Below are 15,447 nucleotides of genomic sequence, written 5' to 3'. Positions count from 1 at the left end.
GCTAGTAATGCTTAATAAATATTCAGCAAACTATGAGCCAGATTAAATTCAGGCATATTCTAGAGATAAAGCAAGCAATATTTGCAATTTTTTCTTCGGTACTAAATTCAGCAGCTTTATGATCACTAATTTATACCAAAATTTGTTCTCATGTGACGGACTTTATTGAGTGGTAAGGCATGGAATGCACATCATTACCACTACTGCATGATTGAGATATTTTTTCTTCAACTTCACCTCCATTTCACACCCCACCCTCCCCCACTGCCTCATAACTACATATATTTTTTGAAATTTCTATTCGACAACAGGAGTGAAATTCATCACCCTATTCCTTTTTTCAAAGCAAATTTCCAATTGGGCCTATTTGTCTCCGTCCCTCCCTTTCTTAGGGAAAAATTATATTCATTGCACATGCCAAATACTAACGAATGAAAAATCAAATATAGGCATCAATTCAATTCCAAAAAAAAAAGCAAAAAAGAAAAGTATCGACATCATTGTGGATGTGTATCTATGGCTAAATATGTTTATCTCCAGTAAAAAAATATATACGATGGGAAATGGACTAACTCATGTTGCTATCATCCTGGGCATACTTGATATGTAACATAATTATCAGGAGGGACATATACTTGATATGCAACAAAATTATCAGCAGGAGGGATACAAAATGACTCGATGATATGTGGACAAGTCATGTTCAGGCCGAAACTACCTTGGCCAGGACGAAGAAATGAGGTCCAGAATGCATCCAATGTTCCCTGTTGTTGAGGTCACTCTAAAGGGGAGCACGGAGGGAATATTACTCCTTTCAGTACGCCAATGCATTTACATTACATCTGCTTCGCACGTATAACCAAACCTGCAAGCTCAAAGCTGATTTAAGAACAATTCAAAGCAAACTTGGAATTGAAAATACCCAAAATCTGTAAGCATAGCAATCCTATCGCATGGATGTTTCACGATGTTTATCCTAGCAGTGTCAGCCCTGATGCTGCCAAAGCCAGCAACTCTTCAGACTGGCAAATCCTATGAACAAATCCAGAGCTATTGTCACAAGAAATGTATTTTAAACATATCATTCAATCGATTGCATGATGTGAAAAAGGACCCTTATTCACAAGTACAATGCTTGCAACATAAAGCATCTAGTCAATTTACATAACAAGCACAGGTTGCGACTGCAGCAGAATAAATAAATAATCTGCAAATATACATCATGCAACACTAGTTAGGTGTTATGGCTGCAAAAACCAAATAATTGATTTACATTTTATACAGATCAAGGCACATGCTCAGGAACTCAGAGGCAACTGTTAATGTCAATCACCCACCTTGAAGGACAAATTCATCTTTGCCTTGGGATACTGATGCAGGATGGAACTGAATTCAGAAACCTGGGGCGTCCATCAAATGTATCTTCCTACTGCATCCCAACTTAAACATTGGTGACAGAACCACCTTTGTTCGCACCTTGCAGCTGCTCCATGGGTGAACTTGTGATGCTACCAACTGACCCGTGTGTCTGTGAGCTCAGCTGAGGGCTAGCTGGCCCAGCCCCTGCATTGCCACAGTTGTTAATCTGCTGCAATGCACCAGAGCTCAACTGCTGAGGACTCATTGCAGGCTGCTGGCCCATTTGCTGAGGACTAATCTGCTGCTGTTGCATTATCATTGCCTGGGGGGAACCCACCACCGGTGGGGATCCCACCTGTGCCTGTTGCAGCGGAGAACTTATTTGTTGGTGGTGGTGCTGCTGCTGCTGAAGCTGCTGCGGATGCTGCTGCTGTAACTGCTGCTGCTGAAGCTGCTGTTGCTGCTGTTGATGCTGTAGCTGTAGTTGTTGCTGAGGATTCAGGTAAAAGTTTGTCCCAGGGATCTTAGGTGGACCCATGGGCGACATTACATTCCTATGTAAAGGGCTCACGTTGGCTCGGTTGAGTGCATGCCCCAACATAGACAGGCCTGCTGAGCTGGAAAGCATCTGGTTATTATTGCCTGCCATACCAGCAATCCCAGATTGAGGGCCATACATACCAGTCCTGTTTTGTTGTACCATCCGCAGCTTTGATGCCATTGCAGCAGCTTGTGCATGCGATATGGAACCTGTACGATGTCCTGCACCAAAATTGGATGCAGATCCCAGGTTCAACTGGTTCGGGCTAACGTTGCCTAATCCTGACATGGGCCCCATAGGGGAGGATATGCCCCGAACTCCCCCCATGCCCATGACATTGCTCAGACCACTCAGGCTCATCATGTTATTGCCCATGTTTCCCATGTTCATGGCTGGTCCTAGACCCATCATCACCTTCCTGGGGAGTTGTGATTGTTGTTGCTGCTGTTGCTGTGCTTGTTGCTGCAGCATCTGAAGCTGCAAAGCAGTCTGCTTGCTGTTGACCATGGGATTATTACCAATCTGCAGATTTGAGTTCTGCCCCATTAATTGAGAGAGTGCATTGGTTGAGAGCAGTGAGGACGATCTCTGGATGTGAGGCAATGGAAGTTGCTGCTGTTGCATCTGTGATTGCACATTTTGCTGTAGTTGCTGCTGCTGCTGCTGCTGTTGCTGAAGCAAAGTTTGATCAAGCTGCTGTGTCCTAGCAGGCATTGCAGCCCCCGGCAGGTAACCTTGCAATGCCTGGCTATTATTTGCAGAAGCCAGCATTTGTGCACTGTTGGGAAGATTCTGTGCTGCGTTCAGAGGTCCCATAACATTTGCGTTAGCTTGAGCCGCTACATGAGATGGTGGACCAGGAGCCACTTCCGGGTGTTTCACTTCAGCTGCAGCATTATCTGATGCCATTCCTGGAACTGTAGTCATGCTACTGGAAGGAGCAACCATGCGCATCGGTATAGGTTGGATGTGATCTTCAGCTATCTGATATCCATCACGCTCCATCTTCAAAACAGAGAACATATGAGTTCAAAATCTGGATAATGGAATATGATTCACCATTTTTTTTTGAGATTCAAGTGTCATGGAGAACAACACTTACCTGAGCACAAAACTGAGCTGCAAGAAGATCAGCATAGTGCTGCAAATACACATTCAAGTGGTTAATGAATAGATTCAACTCATTGCAAGAGGTAATAGACCAAGCATTAAAGAACTCACAGTTGTGGGTAATGTGACAAATTCCTGAGTATTAGGAAAATCAGACTCATCAATATCTCCATAATGCATTGCTACTGTGCCATCATACGGCTTCTCGGTCAAGGTCATCCGGTAGTGAGCTCTAGGAGGAACAGCTGTAACAAAGTGCATTGAAGTCAGTAGACTGGAGTTGCCAATTTTCAGTTAAATATTATGCATTCAGCTTTGTTTCAGAGAGCAATGACAAACCCTGATACATGTGTTCCGCACGCACGAAACATATTGTTCTGGTCTTACAGGTATTAATGGTTCCACCAAGAACAGACCTGGACATCGGTCTTATTGGGTCTCTGAAATTCTCAACATTTAAAGAATCAGAAAGACATGTTGCAACTTTTTGATTTGCATGTGTTACAGGCTTCCTTGCAGGGCAATCATCAACCTTGTTCTTCTTAAGATTGAGGTGGTATCTGCCAAGTTTCAATGCAATGTACAGCAGATGAGGTTTAAAATACACACACATACATAACTATGACTAGAAAAGGATTAAGTAGTTGATAACATATAACTAACATTTTCACAAATCCCACTCAAGTAAAATCCCATGAAGTGCCAAAATTTCAAATTTTATTGTATCATTGAAGAAAGCAATGCACAATGATTAAATGAAAGAACTGCAAATTCAAAGAATACAAGTGGAGATTAGGAGCAATGAAAATGAAAGCACTTGGAGGCATTTGATAGGGTCCCTAGGTGTTGATTTACTGTTTCTTGTAGGATTCTATTATATATTACATAATGCGTTTACTCAATTAGCTCTGTACTCATTGTATCAACCTTTTCCTTCAATATGTTACAATATAGTTTAGTTTATTACTATTGAGAAGGAATAACAAGAAGCACAAATCATAGAAACTTCCGCTTAAAGAATTAGGTGGCCCATGTAGCTTGTATGTTAAAAAAGATACAAATAAATAATATATAATCGATAATAGCATGTGATACCAAAATGAAAGGAAAAAAGCATCAAAGGATTATCTTTTCCATAAGTGATATTTCTGAATATAAGCATACCTCTGTGTTATTATTTCAATCTTTGCAAATCTCTCAAGGATTATTTGATCACACATAGGTGCAGTCCCAATTGATGGGCTATTAGCATTCAGTGGAACATTCATATTACTAACACTGGCAGGAGATCCAACTCCACTCATGGCTTGTGTTTTGGGGACAGAATTTGTTTTACATTTCCCAGCCACTGAAGCTTGGTGTTGCCAATGCACAGAACCACCGGGACTGGAAGTCATAGAAGGGGCCCCAACAGCAGGATTAGAATTTGCAGCTACTTTATCCTTTTGTGAACCTAGTGCAGAAGTTGTTGCAACAGCACTAAACTGGCCACCTACCGAACCACTAGAAATCTCGCCTGATCGTGATGACATGGGTGACTGAACCATCGGTGCAGAAGAGACTCGTGGACTGGGCACCGATTTCCTCTTCTGATGCATATCATCCTTCTTCATATCCTTCTCAGCCAATTGTCGGGCATTATGCCACTGTGTAAGGGCTGGAAGATGGTTTCTCATCGATTCTTGCTGCAATAGATTCTGAGATCGTGATTGATGCTGGTCCCCTGTACTGTTTTGTGATATCAGAGTCTGTAGAGCATCTTTAGACCGCTCCAGCTCTTGTCTATCCCTCTTTTCTGTGTCAATCTGCTCTTCTTTAGCACCATATCTCATAGCCTGCTGGTTAAAATAAAAGGATGACCCTGCCTCTTGATTAGGAATATTATTTATCATCGGAGAAGCATATCTTTGACCACCCACAGTAGAAGAGTACTGCATTCCATTTACCACATCTAATCGAGGATGTAACGGTTGGTTTTTCCACGGCATATCAGGCCCATTAGGGGCAACTAACTGAGCCCCTGGTTGCTGTTGCTGAATACCATCTAGTCCTATTGGTGTCTGTTTCCGTCTCTTCATATCTAGTAAGGACGTCGATTGGGCATCTTGGTTTTCCCTCTTCATGGAATGGGGTGCATTACTATTGATATTGTCAGTATAAGAACCCATCAAGTTCTGAGATGAAGGCATAGTGGTGTTAACTCCTGCAAAACTCATGGGAGGTCCAGAGCCACGATCATGCACAACAGCGGGGTAGTTTCCAGCTGGCTGAAACTTAGATTGGGAGGGCAGAGATAAAGATGGTCGGACAGTTTCTTGTGCAAAATTGTTAGATCTTAAGGATGTAACACCGCTTGGTACATTTTGTTTGGCCATGTTCTCATGAATTTGCTGCATTGTTGCATTGCCTAACAGGGTTCCTTGGTCTCCCGATCTGCAATTAGCATTCTCTTGTAACCTATCAATGCAGACCTTCTTTCCATGAGTTTGATTATTGGATGTGACTGTCACTTCGGGAGTTTGCCGTAATCTCTTTCTTCTTTCAATACCAAGATTAAGCTGCAGATAAAATATGTGAAATCAGTATATAACAAATTGCATTAGAAAATGTGGTTTTCCTCTTGTTCATAATCTTAGCAAATAGTCAGTACCTTGCTAGAAGTAGGGCTTTTACAAAGCCTATCCAGCCTTGGTGTAGGGTCCAAACAAAGTTGCGGTTGCAGTGCTTTCACTATGCGTGACTCAACTTCCTATAGCACGGAATCATAACATACATGAGTTCAAATCTCAATTAAAAAAAATGCTTTTTTAGTAATCATTAAAAAAAGATGCTTTAGCAGGACATATTTAGAGAATTGGCAAGCTGACCATTAGATCACTGTAGGTCCAAGAATCATCAGATATCAATGAAATGTCTTTAATAACATTTTCAAGAGACATTCGCAACCGCACTTTATTTACAATAGGAAACCCATCCACAGCAGATCCTGATTCAGATATGCATTTTCTATAGTCACGCACCTGCATAGAGAAATCAACACTTAACAAAAGCATAGAGATACCGAAATAAATTTTTCAATAAATATTTCAGAACCAATTTGCAACAAGTTTTACATAAAGCTCTACATTGTTCAGCAAGCAGGCAAAGAAAAATATGACAAACCAATTTCGGGGGGTGGTGGGGGGGGTGGGGGGGACAATAGAGAATGTATCAATAAACAAGGAAATCTTTACATTAGATAACTTATATATAACAGAAAGTGTACAAATCAAACCAGAATTTATTGCCTAGGCTTTATTGTCAAAAAGGATTTAGCCCCCATCCACTGCCAGCTGCTGAAATTCCAGAGCATATAAGGTTAACTAACAAACATTTTCAGGAAAGTACGGGCATCCCTTGTCTATGAGAATTATCTGTTTACAGAATTATTTGAAAATTACTATATTTACCAACCAAGGATGGAAGTACCAGGTCTATGGCCCCCATACTCGTGGGACACCGGTACAGGGGAGCCTTGATACACCCCACTTTTGGTGAATCAGGTCAGCACCTTGTGTATCTTGCCAGATCAGAGTGGATCCAGCCAAAACTGAGCATGAATATATTCGGTATCATTGGGTACCGAGCACTTCAAGACTCCTTTCTTCTTGTTTTTCCACATATTTGAAGGTATATTCGGTATCATTGCGTACCGAGCACTTCAAGACTCCTTTCTTCTTGTTTTTCCACATATTTGAAGGTGGGAGCTAGAGTGAGAAGCAGTAGGGAGATTTCATGCATCAGGAATTGAACCTTGGAGCTCCGATTGTGGGAAAGTTTGTAAGGCACAAATATAATTGTTTGATGTATTTTTTAACGATTTATGTCATGATAAAATACAATACATAGCAAAGGAAAATATACATAAGACGAATATTCAAGCATTTAAATCACTAACTTACCATATGTTCATGTAAAAGAAGCATCAAAAAATAAGAATAAAAAAAAGAAATGGAGGCCAAAAATGGTCCTAACAAGCATTTGGCTGGCCCAAGCCATGTTTGGCTAGGACAGCACCAATACAGAACATAGTGCATAGTGTACCAAGTCCAGACTAATATGGTCCATACCTTAGTTTTTAATCATGTTACCTAAATTCGTGTCCAGCTCCAAAAATCCATTCCGGATGTGCATCTGTGTCAGATACATATTAAACACTCGGATACAAATGAAGTTTTATGATTGCCGCTCCTAGATATTGGAGAGTTGAACTCTTCCAACAATGAGTTTGGCTCTCCCTTTTCAAAATAGAAGTTAGTATTCATTCCCTTTAGCGATTGACCAAGGACAGGTATTTTGAAATAACTTTGCAAAATATTATTTTTCTTATATTCTTAAGTTAATTGGGAAGTTTGAAATCATGTTCATTGAAAGACCTCGACAAACAATACCTTCTTTATATTTCCTTTTAATGTTTCAACAAACAATATTTAAAGGCATAAACATATAGCTTAGTTAAAATATATAATTTATCCTACATATATCGTACCTCCTTTTTTCCCCTCTTACCTAGTCAAACACTTGGACACATCCAAAGCTTTGTATCCATGTTTTGATGCTGGTAACCTGTACTGTTTTGAATGCCTGTTCATGCTATAACGATTTTGAAAACTTGAACGAACTTACTTACACAGATTTTCAATACAAATTGCGTTCCTTTGTACTTACGAATTTACACTTTCAATACTTGGACACTTTAAGACTATCAATCAATTCCTTAAGGAAAGCATAGAGCAAAATGGAAAACAGAAATATATTCTTCATAATTTAGTGCATAAATGAATTTACTGAATTTTTCTTGTGCACTTTGGAAATAAGCAGTGTCCAGACTTAAAGCAATTATGCAGAACCTAGAGATATTATTCACAAGTTGCAACCCCTTTGGCTTGCTTTCATCTACAAATATCTTTCTCTTGCTAAATGTGTAGTTTGGGATTTTGAACTTTCTTATTAACCACTAGCCGTCAGCTAGCTGCTGGAGGAGCAACAACTTTCCAGTTGAAATCTCAATTTTTCCCACCAACTTCTTTCAGTTGCAAAATTTCAGGTTCTTCCATCATAAAAATCTAGCCAACCCTTGTCTACATGTGAACTTTTCCCCCTTTTTCAATGTTTTGAAATCTCGCTTTGCCACTTTAAGGCTATTTATTGTTTTCTTGGTTGTTATAGCTTATTTTGCCCAATTTTTTTCCCTTCAGTTCTAATTCCCCTGTCACCTTTTTTCCCTTGATGTTTCTTCAGAATCTTATCGATCTTTTCAAGCTATTTCTTTTTTATTTTTGGCTTGTCAAAAGACCATGTACCTCATACTGCATTTAAAAGAGAGAGAGAGAGAGAGAGAGAGAGAGAGAGAGAGAGAGAGAGTGGGGGCTAAGGAAGAGGTCAATGCTCATATAGATTATCGTTTTATTCTATATTCTCTTTTATTGCGCTCTCCGATCACCAAGGCCTCTCCAAGATACAACTAACTACTATCACCCACTTATAGATGTATAGCAACATATGACCCAACCTTAGTTACCAGAAGCAGGTCGGATTCCCAAGGAGATTCGGAAGCGGGTCCACAACCCTAAGGCCCTATTTGGATGGAGAATAAGTGGGGGGAAATTTCCCCCAAAATGGGGAGACATCCTACCAAACACCCAAAAAGGGAGGGGGAATAGGCTTATACCATGGAAGGGGATAAACGGGAAGCCAAAGGTATAAGTCTATTCCACCATTTTGGTTAGAATAGAGTTATACCATTGAAAAGGAGTTATACCATGCCAAAGGTATAAGCCAAAGGTACTTTTTTTTTTACCTTTATCCACTTACTAAACACACAAAGAAGTAAGAGGGCAATTTCGCCCTTGTGATAAAATCTAAATCATAGCAAAATCCCATGCGTTTTAAATGCACTTTATTTCCTGCACTTATCCCTCCAATCAAACTCCAAAAGCGCCTATCTAGCGGAAGAACTCTTATTCCCCTGACAATGCCCAAATAAGTTTTCCTTATTCCCTCAAAATCGAAAGGGACGTGTACTCGCCAAGGCCACATGAGATGGGTTTGCTACCTAGTGGCAGATGTTCCCAAAAGCTTGTTATTCATAATGTAACTATAAGATTCATATTGAACATAATGAGATTATATATGTGGCACTCGGTAGGCCTCATAAAGGTCTATAGGATTCTGCCAGGGTTAAGTGTTAATTGATTGATTGATTGTTAAAGTGTTGGCATTGATCCAAAACTCCAGCCATCACCTCGTATATATCCAATAACCAACTAGGTTAGACAATATATGCATCAAGCTCAGTAATACTCTCTACTAAGCAACCTTAATTTGGACAACCAAACTTGAGCTGGCATATTACTACTTTATCTGAAACATAAGGATAATGGTTCCCATTGGTCCAGCCTGTAGCATCATTGACTTTTAGACGGAAACCATAAAAAAAGAGATATATACTGAACACAACTTGCAAGTTGATAGGAAGATCACAATTTTCTTAACCAATAAAATCACTTACATAATACAGATTACAAAGAAATTAGGATCTACAGTCAATGCAAGAAGAGTAGCTAACCTCACAAACAAGGGTCCCATCAATATACTTGCTAGGTATATCATCAAGAAGATCTCCTGGCAACCACCCTGACTCAATTGCCTGTAGGGACATAAATGAACATACAGAAAAAAAAAGGTAACTACAGCAATTTTTAAGGCATGATGGAAGAGGATACAAGAATTTTTTATTTGTCTATGACATAAAGGGCAGATAAGGCAAAATCTTGGAAAGCACTTAATAGAAGCAGGTGATGTAGAAACTTAAATTTTTTTAGAAATCTATTTAGGAAGTGCAAAAGCTTGGTTTTTCACCAATATCATGCATCACACATGCAATTAACCAAAATTAAAATGTAAAATAAGATCAGAACATTTAATGATTTTGTAGTTTTATATAAAAATTTAATTCTTGGTGATTATATGTGAGCCTGTTTCGTATATATGGGCTGTGTTACCTATACATTCTACTCCAACTCCCAGAATCCATGTTAGATACATACCCAAATTCAATATGTATTGACACTTGGATACCTATAACATTTTTTTGGTTGCAGCTTTAGAAATTGGTAAAGTTGGACTCTTCTAACAATTAGTTTGACACACAATAACAAATGTTAAAAATGAGCTTTTGTTCTTTTTAGAGATTGATAAAGAAGGTAAGTATTAAATAACTTTGCAAAATGTGATTTTTCTAAGATCCTTAAGCTAATTGGGATGTTTGTTGAAAAATATTAACAAATAATATTTTTAATTTTTCTGGTATCAAATATCTAAATCATGCATGCTTTAGTTAAATTATGCTATCTACGTATCTGGGAATCTCCCCCCCCCCTTTCCTTCTTGCTGTGTTAGACACTTGAAAGTGTGTCCGGATCCGATTTTCATGTCCATATAACACTTTCTATAAGAATATGAACATGCATTCATATGTATATGGGGTGTGTGTGGGTGGCATTAATGCATACATTTTATGAAACCCTAGTTTTCTGATTCCAAGAAAAACAGAAATCTTTCCACTGTTATATTGAGGTCAAAGGTGTGGTATTTTTATCATTAAGTTAATTAAAAAAAAGGATGGCACAAAGCCTCCGCCATTGCAAGGTCTGGGGAGGGTTAGATGTACACAACCTTACCTCTACATGCAGAGAGGCTATTTCCATCATAATAGAAAAACCTCACCATTGCGCCAAGGCTCACCCTCTTATTTATCATAAAGTTAACAAATAGAAATATGGTATGGGTTACCTAGGTGGAATCTGGGCACACTACTTGACTAGAGTAGTTCATTTCTTAGGGTATCTTTCACAGGTCAAGATCACATAATTGCTTAATGAGCATTTAACTAATAAAGTAATGAAACAATACCAGCTACTCGAAAGTTCAATAGGCATCTTACATTTGGCTTTATGTCAAAAAAAAAAAAAGCAAGATTAAAGTCACTATTAGGTCAATTATTTACATCATCATCCAAACAATGATTTTGACAATGGTTTTTCAGTAAATCCATGTTCAACAAAAAAAACACCCAAGGACCATGTTGAAAAAGCTCACGATAAATGCAAATTAAAATAAAGGGAACTTGTGAGCAGGGCAGGGTACTTACAGAAAATAGGGTCTCTGAAGCCCTATCATATGGATGCAGTGATTTAAAATCTTGAAGAAGAGGTTGAAAAGTCTCCGTCTGACAAGTTTCAGCCTACATTAGAAAAGCATCCATACTAAGAAATGAATTAGCTTATCACAGTCAATCACACTTAAATCATCAGGAACACACTATAAACTAGAAATTGTTAATGATCTTCAATTTGGGACTTTTATTTCAGACAGACCTCATTAGGCTTCCCAATGATATATCCTTTCTGATAAAGGTTCAATGTGAAAGAAACTTCATGTTCTGCCAAAATTTAGAAAAGAAGAAATATCTTAGTAATAAAATGTGTGTGTAAAGAACATTGACCAAAGTACTTAAAACACTTACCTGGCAATACAAGACCCCCTGAACAAGCAGATGAAACAGAGGCACCATTAGCATCATTTACCGCCTCAGCAATATCAACCTGTACAAAGATTGTTTAAGCTCTGATTAGCATTCACATTTCCTTCTCAGAAGCCCAAAGGAGCATGAATGCAGGGCTTTCATAAAGGAGTGATGCTACAGGGCTCCCATTATGTCACTCAAACAGTTCTCTTGCCATGTGGCAAGAGAGGATTAGGCACCTCACAGGATTTGTTGCCAAACCCGGCATTTCTGTTGTTTATGGAATTGCCAAATCAGCAGCTGCGGGCCCAACGACCTTTTCATGTGTGCATAACAGGCTCCCCTAAGCACTTTCTTTCATAAGGTCATAAAAAGGGACTAACATACTAAGACGGGAAGAAGATCAACAATGATTTTAGTTAAAAAATCGGAGCTGATTTATCAAGACGATGGAGTATTGGGAGTGTCCCGAAAAGCTAAGCTAAGATTGGATGGAAAATTTAAGGATGTTTTAAATGAGACATACCAGTGAAAAAAGGGAAAATTTCATAATTATATATAGGGGCAATTGATGACTTCTCAATGGCTTCCCACTAATCAGGACAATCATTTCAGTCGTTTCAAGTCCAAAATATCCAAGAAAACATCAAAACGGAAATCATAATACTTTAGTCTACTGTATTCCAAATGTGGCAGGGGCAAAATAGGTAATAAACTAGGCAAGGGTAGGACCACACAGTGAAATGTAATCTCACATTATCAATGAAGAACAAAAAATTGAAAAGTATACAAATATCTGGAATAGCATGGCAAATGGAGGAAAAACCATCCAAAAGAACAATGACAATAGTAGGGGAAATCACATAAGTACAATAAAGGATGTGTTACCTAGGCACTCAAGCCAAGCTCCAAGAATTCGTGTCAAATACGTACCCAAATTGGATACGCATCGGACACTTGGATACTTATCACACTTTTCTGCGTCCGGCTTTTAAAAATCAGGAGAGTTGGACTCTTCCAACAATTAGTTCGACATGATAATAATAACATTAAAAGTGAGCTTTTCAAGACTGATTAAAAATGTAAGCATTAAAATAACACTGCAAAATACCATTTTTCTAAAATTCTTAAAACAATTGGAGAGTTCGCATGAGAAACATTTATACTAAAAAATATTAACATATCACTTTTTTTATTTTATACAATATTTAAATTATATGCATTTTCATAAAATTATTTTATGTATCTGCTAATCTTCTTTTTTTCTTCTTGTTGTGTTAGACACTTGGATGCATGTCCGGATCCAATTCTCACGTCTATGTCCAAGTAACACCAAATGAAATTACACATTAAATAGTTAAATTATTGTAATTCTTAGCTACAAGGGTACAAATGGAAAAAATTGAAAAGTTTTCAAAGCACTTACATTAATGGAGCAGGGAGAAAATGTGCTTGTGTAGTCAAGGGTGACCTGATGGTCATCCGAACATTGATAACATAAATGAAAGCCATATCTATTCTACTAATAGAAGCAAGCTCCCCAGCAGTGAGTGAGGGTCTGCTCAGGATCATATGTCCAAACCATACAGACAACGCACATGGTTTGGTCTAGTCTTATACTACAGTTTAATGATTTGTTGCCTAAACCCTCGATCTACCTTAGTAGCTTACAAACTGGCTTGACAGTTTGCAAATGCAGGAGAGGAGATTACACTAAAACAGGATGGTTGCCTTGTACCCTTTTCAAGACTACGAAGCTTATTATAAAGAAGGAAAACTAAAGCACTTTAAGGAAGACCCAAGAATGAAGTAAACTGAACGATGCATCAACTAAGAATAACTTGAAGAGCATCAGCTTTAAAATGTTTATCTCCTTACAATTTAATAGTGAATAATCAAAAATTCTTTCCCGGTGGGACTTGGGTCTGCCAGTTGGCAACATTCTTCTCGGAGCATGCATTGGGCGTTGAGGAGAGGTTTCGGGTTGGAACCCTGAAGATAGCATTCCCGCCATATTTTTACAACAAAAAAATGGCAATACTTAGTTTTAAGTTCCTATCATTCTCGTCAATGGTTAGATATTTGCCTGTCAAATATGACAAATTACACGATCATTTTTCAGTTCATATTTTTCTTTTCTTTTACATGATGAATAAACTGAGAGGGTAAGGGGCATAAGCAATACAGAAGAGAATACAAAAGAAAGGACACCAAGACGCTGGTACCTCACAAGTCACAAGATACAGCTTGAATACAGAAAACTATCCAAAACCCTATGTAGAACATCAAGCATAGAGTGGACAGGATCCAAGAAAACAGTCTAAGAACAAAGGCTGCCCTAGAACCCTAATCCCAACCCAAATCCCATAAAAAAGGCATGAATTTTAGCCTAATACACTCTCCCAATCCTTCCCAATCCGGTGAGTTTAATAAACTAGAAGAGATCAATCATTAAAACTTGAAATTTGTAAAAGAACTACCAGAATAAAGCATAAAAAATAAACTTATATCCAGGAAACTTATTTTCTCTCCAGACTCCTTCCATATAAGGTGAATTCACCATCAATCTAAAACGACTGCTCGGAGAACTCAAAAACATGTATATTAAGATAGAAATCGAGAAGGTAGAGAGAGAAAGGAAACTTGAGCTACCTCGCGCTTCGATCCAGCTCCGATGAGATCGCGGGAGCTCTCGCTGGAGAGGCCCGGCTCTTCGGGCACGGTGCTTGGCTTGGGCCGATACCTGATCCCAATCTTCGAGACTTTGAAGGAGACCCCCATCCCCTCCGTTCCTCGACCTCCTCCACCGATCAACGGCTCTCCAGAGAAGGATCCGGACCGCCGGGAACCCTAGAGGAACCCTAGAACCAGCGAGCTCTGTCTCGTATTGGCGGGATCAAGGAAAGGAAATCTACAGCAGCGGCGTCTTCCCTCCTCCCTCTCCTCCTCCGCCGCCGAGGACGAAAACCTTGTCGCAAATCGGGGTTTTTTGTCACCGCCTCTCGATTTGTTTGTTTGTTTTGGGGGGAAGCTTCCGTACGCCAAGCGCGCACCGAGTATTGGATCGCGGTGGACATACCGCCCACCATCTAAATAATACCCGTCGGAAGGCTAGGAGCGACGTCTGCATAACGGAGGTAACGGCCGTTATTTCAGTTTTCATTTTCTTTTTTTTTAGATTTTTTGCAAATAATTTTTATCAAAAAGATAATTGATAAAATAATACTGTAACTTGTGAGTGGTTATTTTGTCATATAATATTTGTTGCTTTTTATTAGATTATTTGTACCATTGGCTAATGGTAGATGTTGTAATAACTATTATTTTATTCTAAAAACATGAATTTGAAATAATAAATAATTATTATATCTTGAGAGTCTTCCATCAGTGTAATTGCGTCACTAAATTTTTTTCTGAAAATAGAATAGTCATGTTATTTTAGACAAGGAGTAGCTTTATGGGCGGAGATGTCAAAAAAACTCTAATAGAATAAATTGTGCCATAATTGCTTTAGAACAAAAAAATTTTATCCAATAGTCATCTTTTTGGTTATCTATAACTTTTGAGGTTTTATTTGGTAAGCAACACGTAATAAGATTCTAGCTGATAAATATATTTGATAGCTTTTGGATAATAGCAATACATGGGGAGGCTCTACTTGACAAATGGCATTCATTAGTCTTCGATCAATAGGTATGATTTTGGAGTTCAACAAATATTTTTCATATTCAATATATTAGATGCATTAATTTTATGCAAATACTTTTGCAAGCTCATTTATGATCCTATAATTTTAGAAATATGCATAAGATAATCATCCTCTTCCCTTTATTTATGAAATATTCTATTCTTATATATTATGTTGATATCA

The 15,447-nt window shown here is 38.5% G+C and overlaps 1 protein-coding gene across 4 annotated transcripts; it reads right to left on the bottom strand.

Moving 5' to 3' along the window:
• Window positions 1–399: 399 nt before the first annotated feature.
• On the bottom strand, window positions 400–14,652 carry LOC103702361 (protein PHYTOCHROME-DEPENDENT LATE-FLOWERING-like). 4 transcript variants are annotated; one of them, XR_015967515.2, is made up of 13 exons: window positions 14,229–14,652; window positions 11,577–11,655; window positions 11,428–11,492; window positions 11,202–11,294; window positions 9,618–9,698; window positions 5,878–6,030; window positions 5,661–5,759; window positions 4,175–5,568; window positions 3,350–3,570; window positions 3,122–3,255; window positions 3,003–3,041; window positions 1,338–2,905; window positions 400–865 (listed from the first exon to the last, which is right to left on the bottom strand). XR_015967515.2 is itself a non-coding variant. In XM_008784770.6 (12 exons), exons 1-12 carry the CDS (start codon window positions 14,355–14,357, stop codon window positions 1,442–1,444), a joined length of 3,951 nt encoding a protein of 1,316 aa, XP_008782992.4. In that variant the 5' UTR covers window positions 14,358–14,652; the 3' UTR covers window positions 1,069–1,441. The 4 variants fall into 4 exon arrangements, 1 of the variants encoding a protein (XP_008782992.4); XR_015967517.2 differs by lacking the exon at window positions 400–865 and adding an exon at window positions 904–1,032; XR_015967516.2 differs by lacking the exon at window positions 400–865 and adding an exon at window positions 1,069–1,207.
• Between the last annotated feature and the right edge of the window lie 795 nt (window positions 14,653–15,447).

This window comes from Phoenix dactylifera, chromosome 7, assembly GCF_051530095.1.
Source record: "Phoenix dactylifera cultivar Ajwa chromosome 7, Ajwa_hap1_PhDact_Kaust_v1.1, whole genome shotgun sequence".
NCBI lineage: Eukaryota > Viridiplantae > Streptophyta > Magnoliopsida > Arecales > Arecaceae > Phoenix > Phoenix dactylifera.
This window is presented reverse-complemented; position numbering and strand designations above follow the sequence as displayed.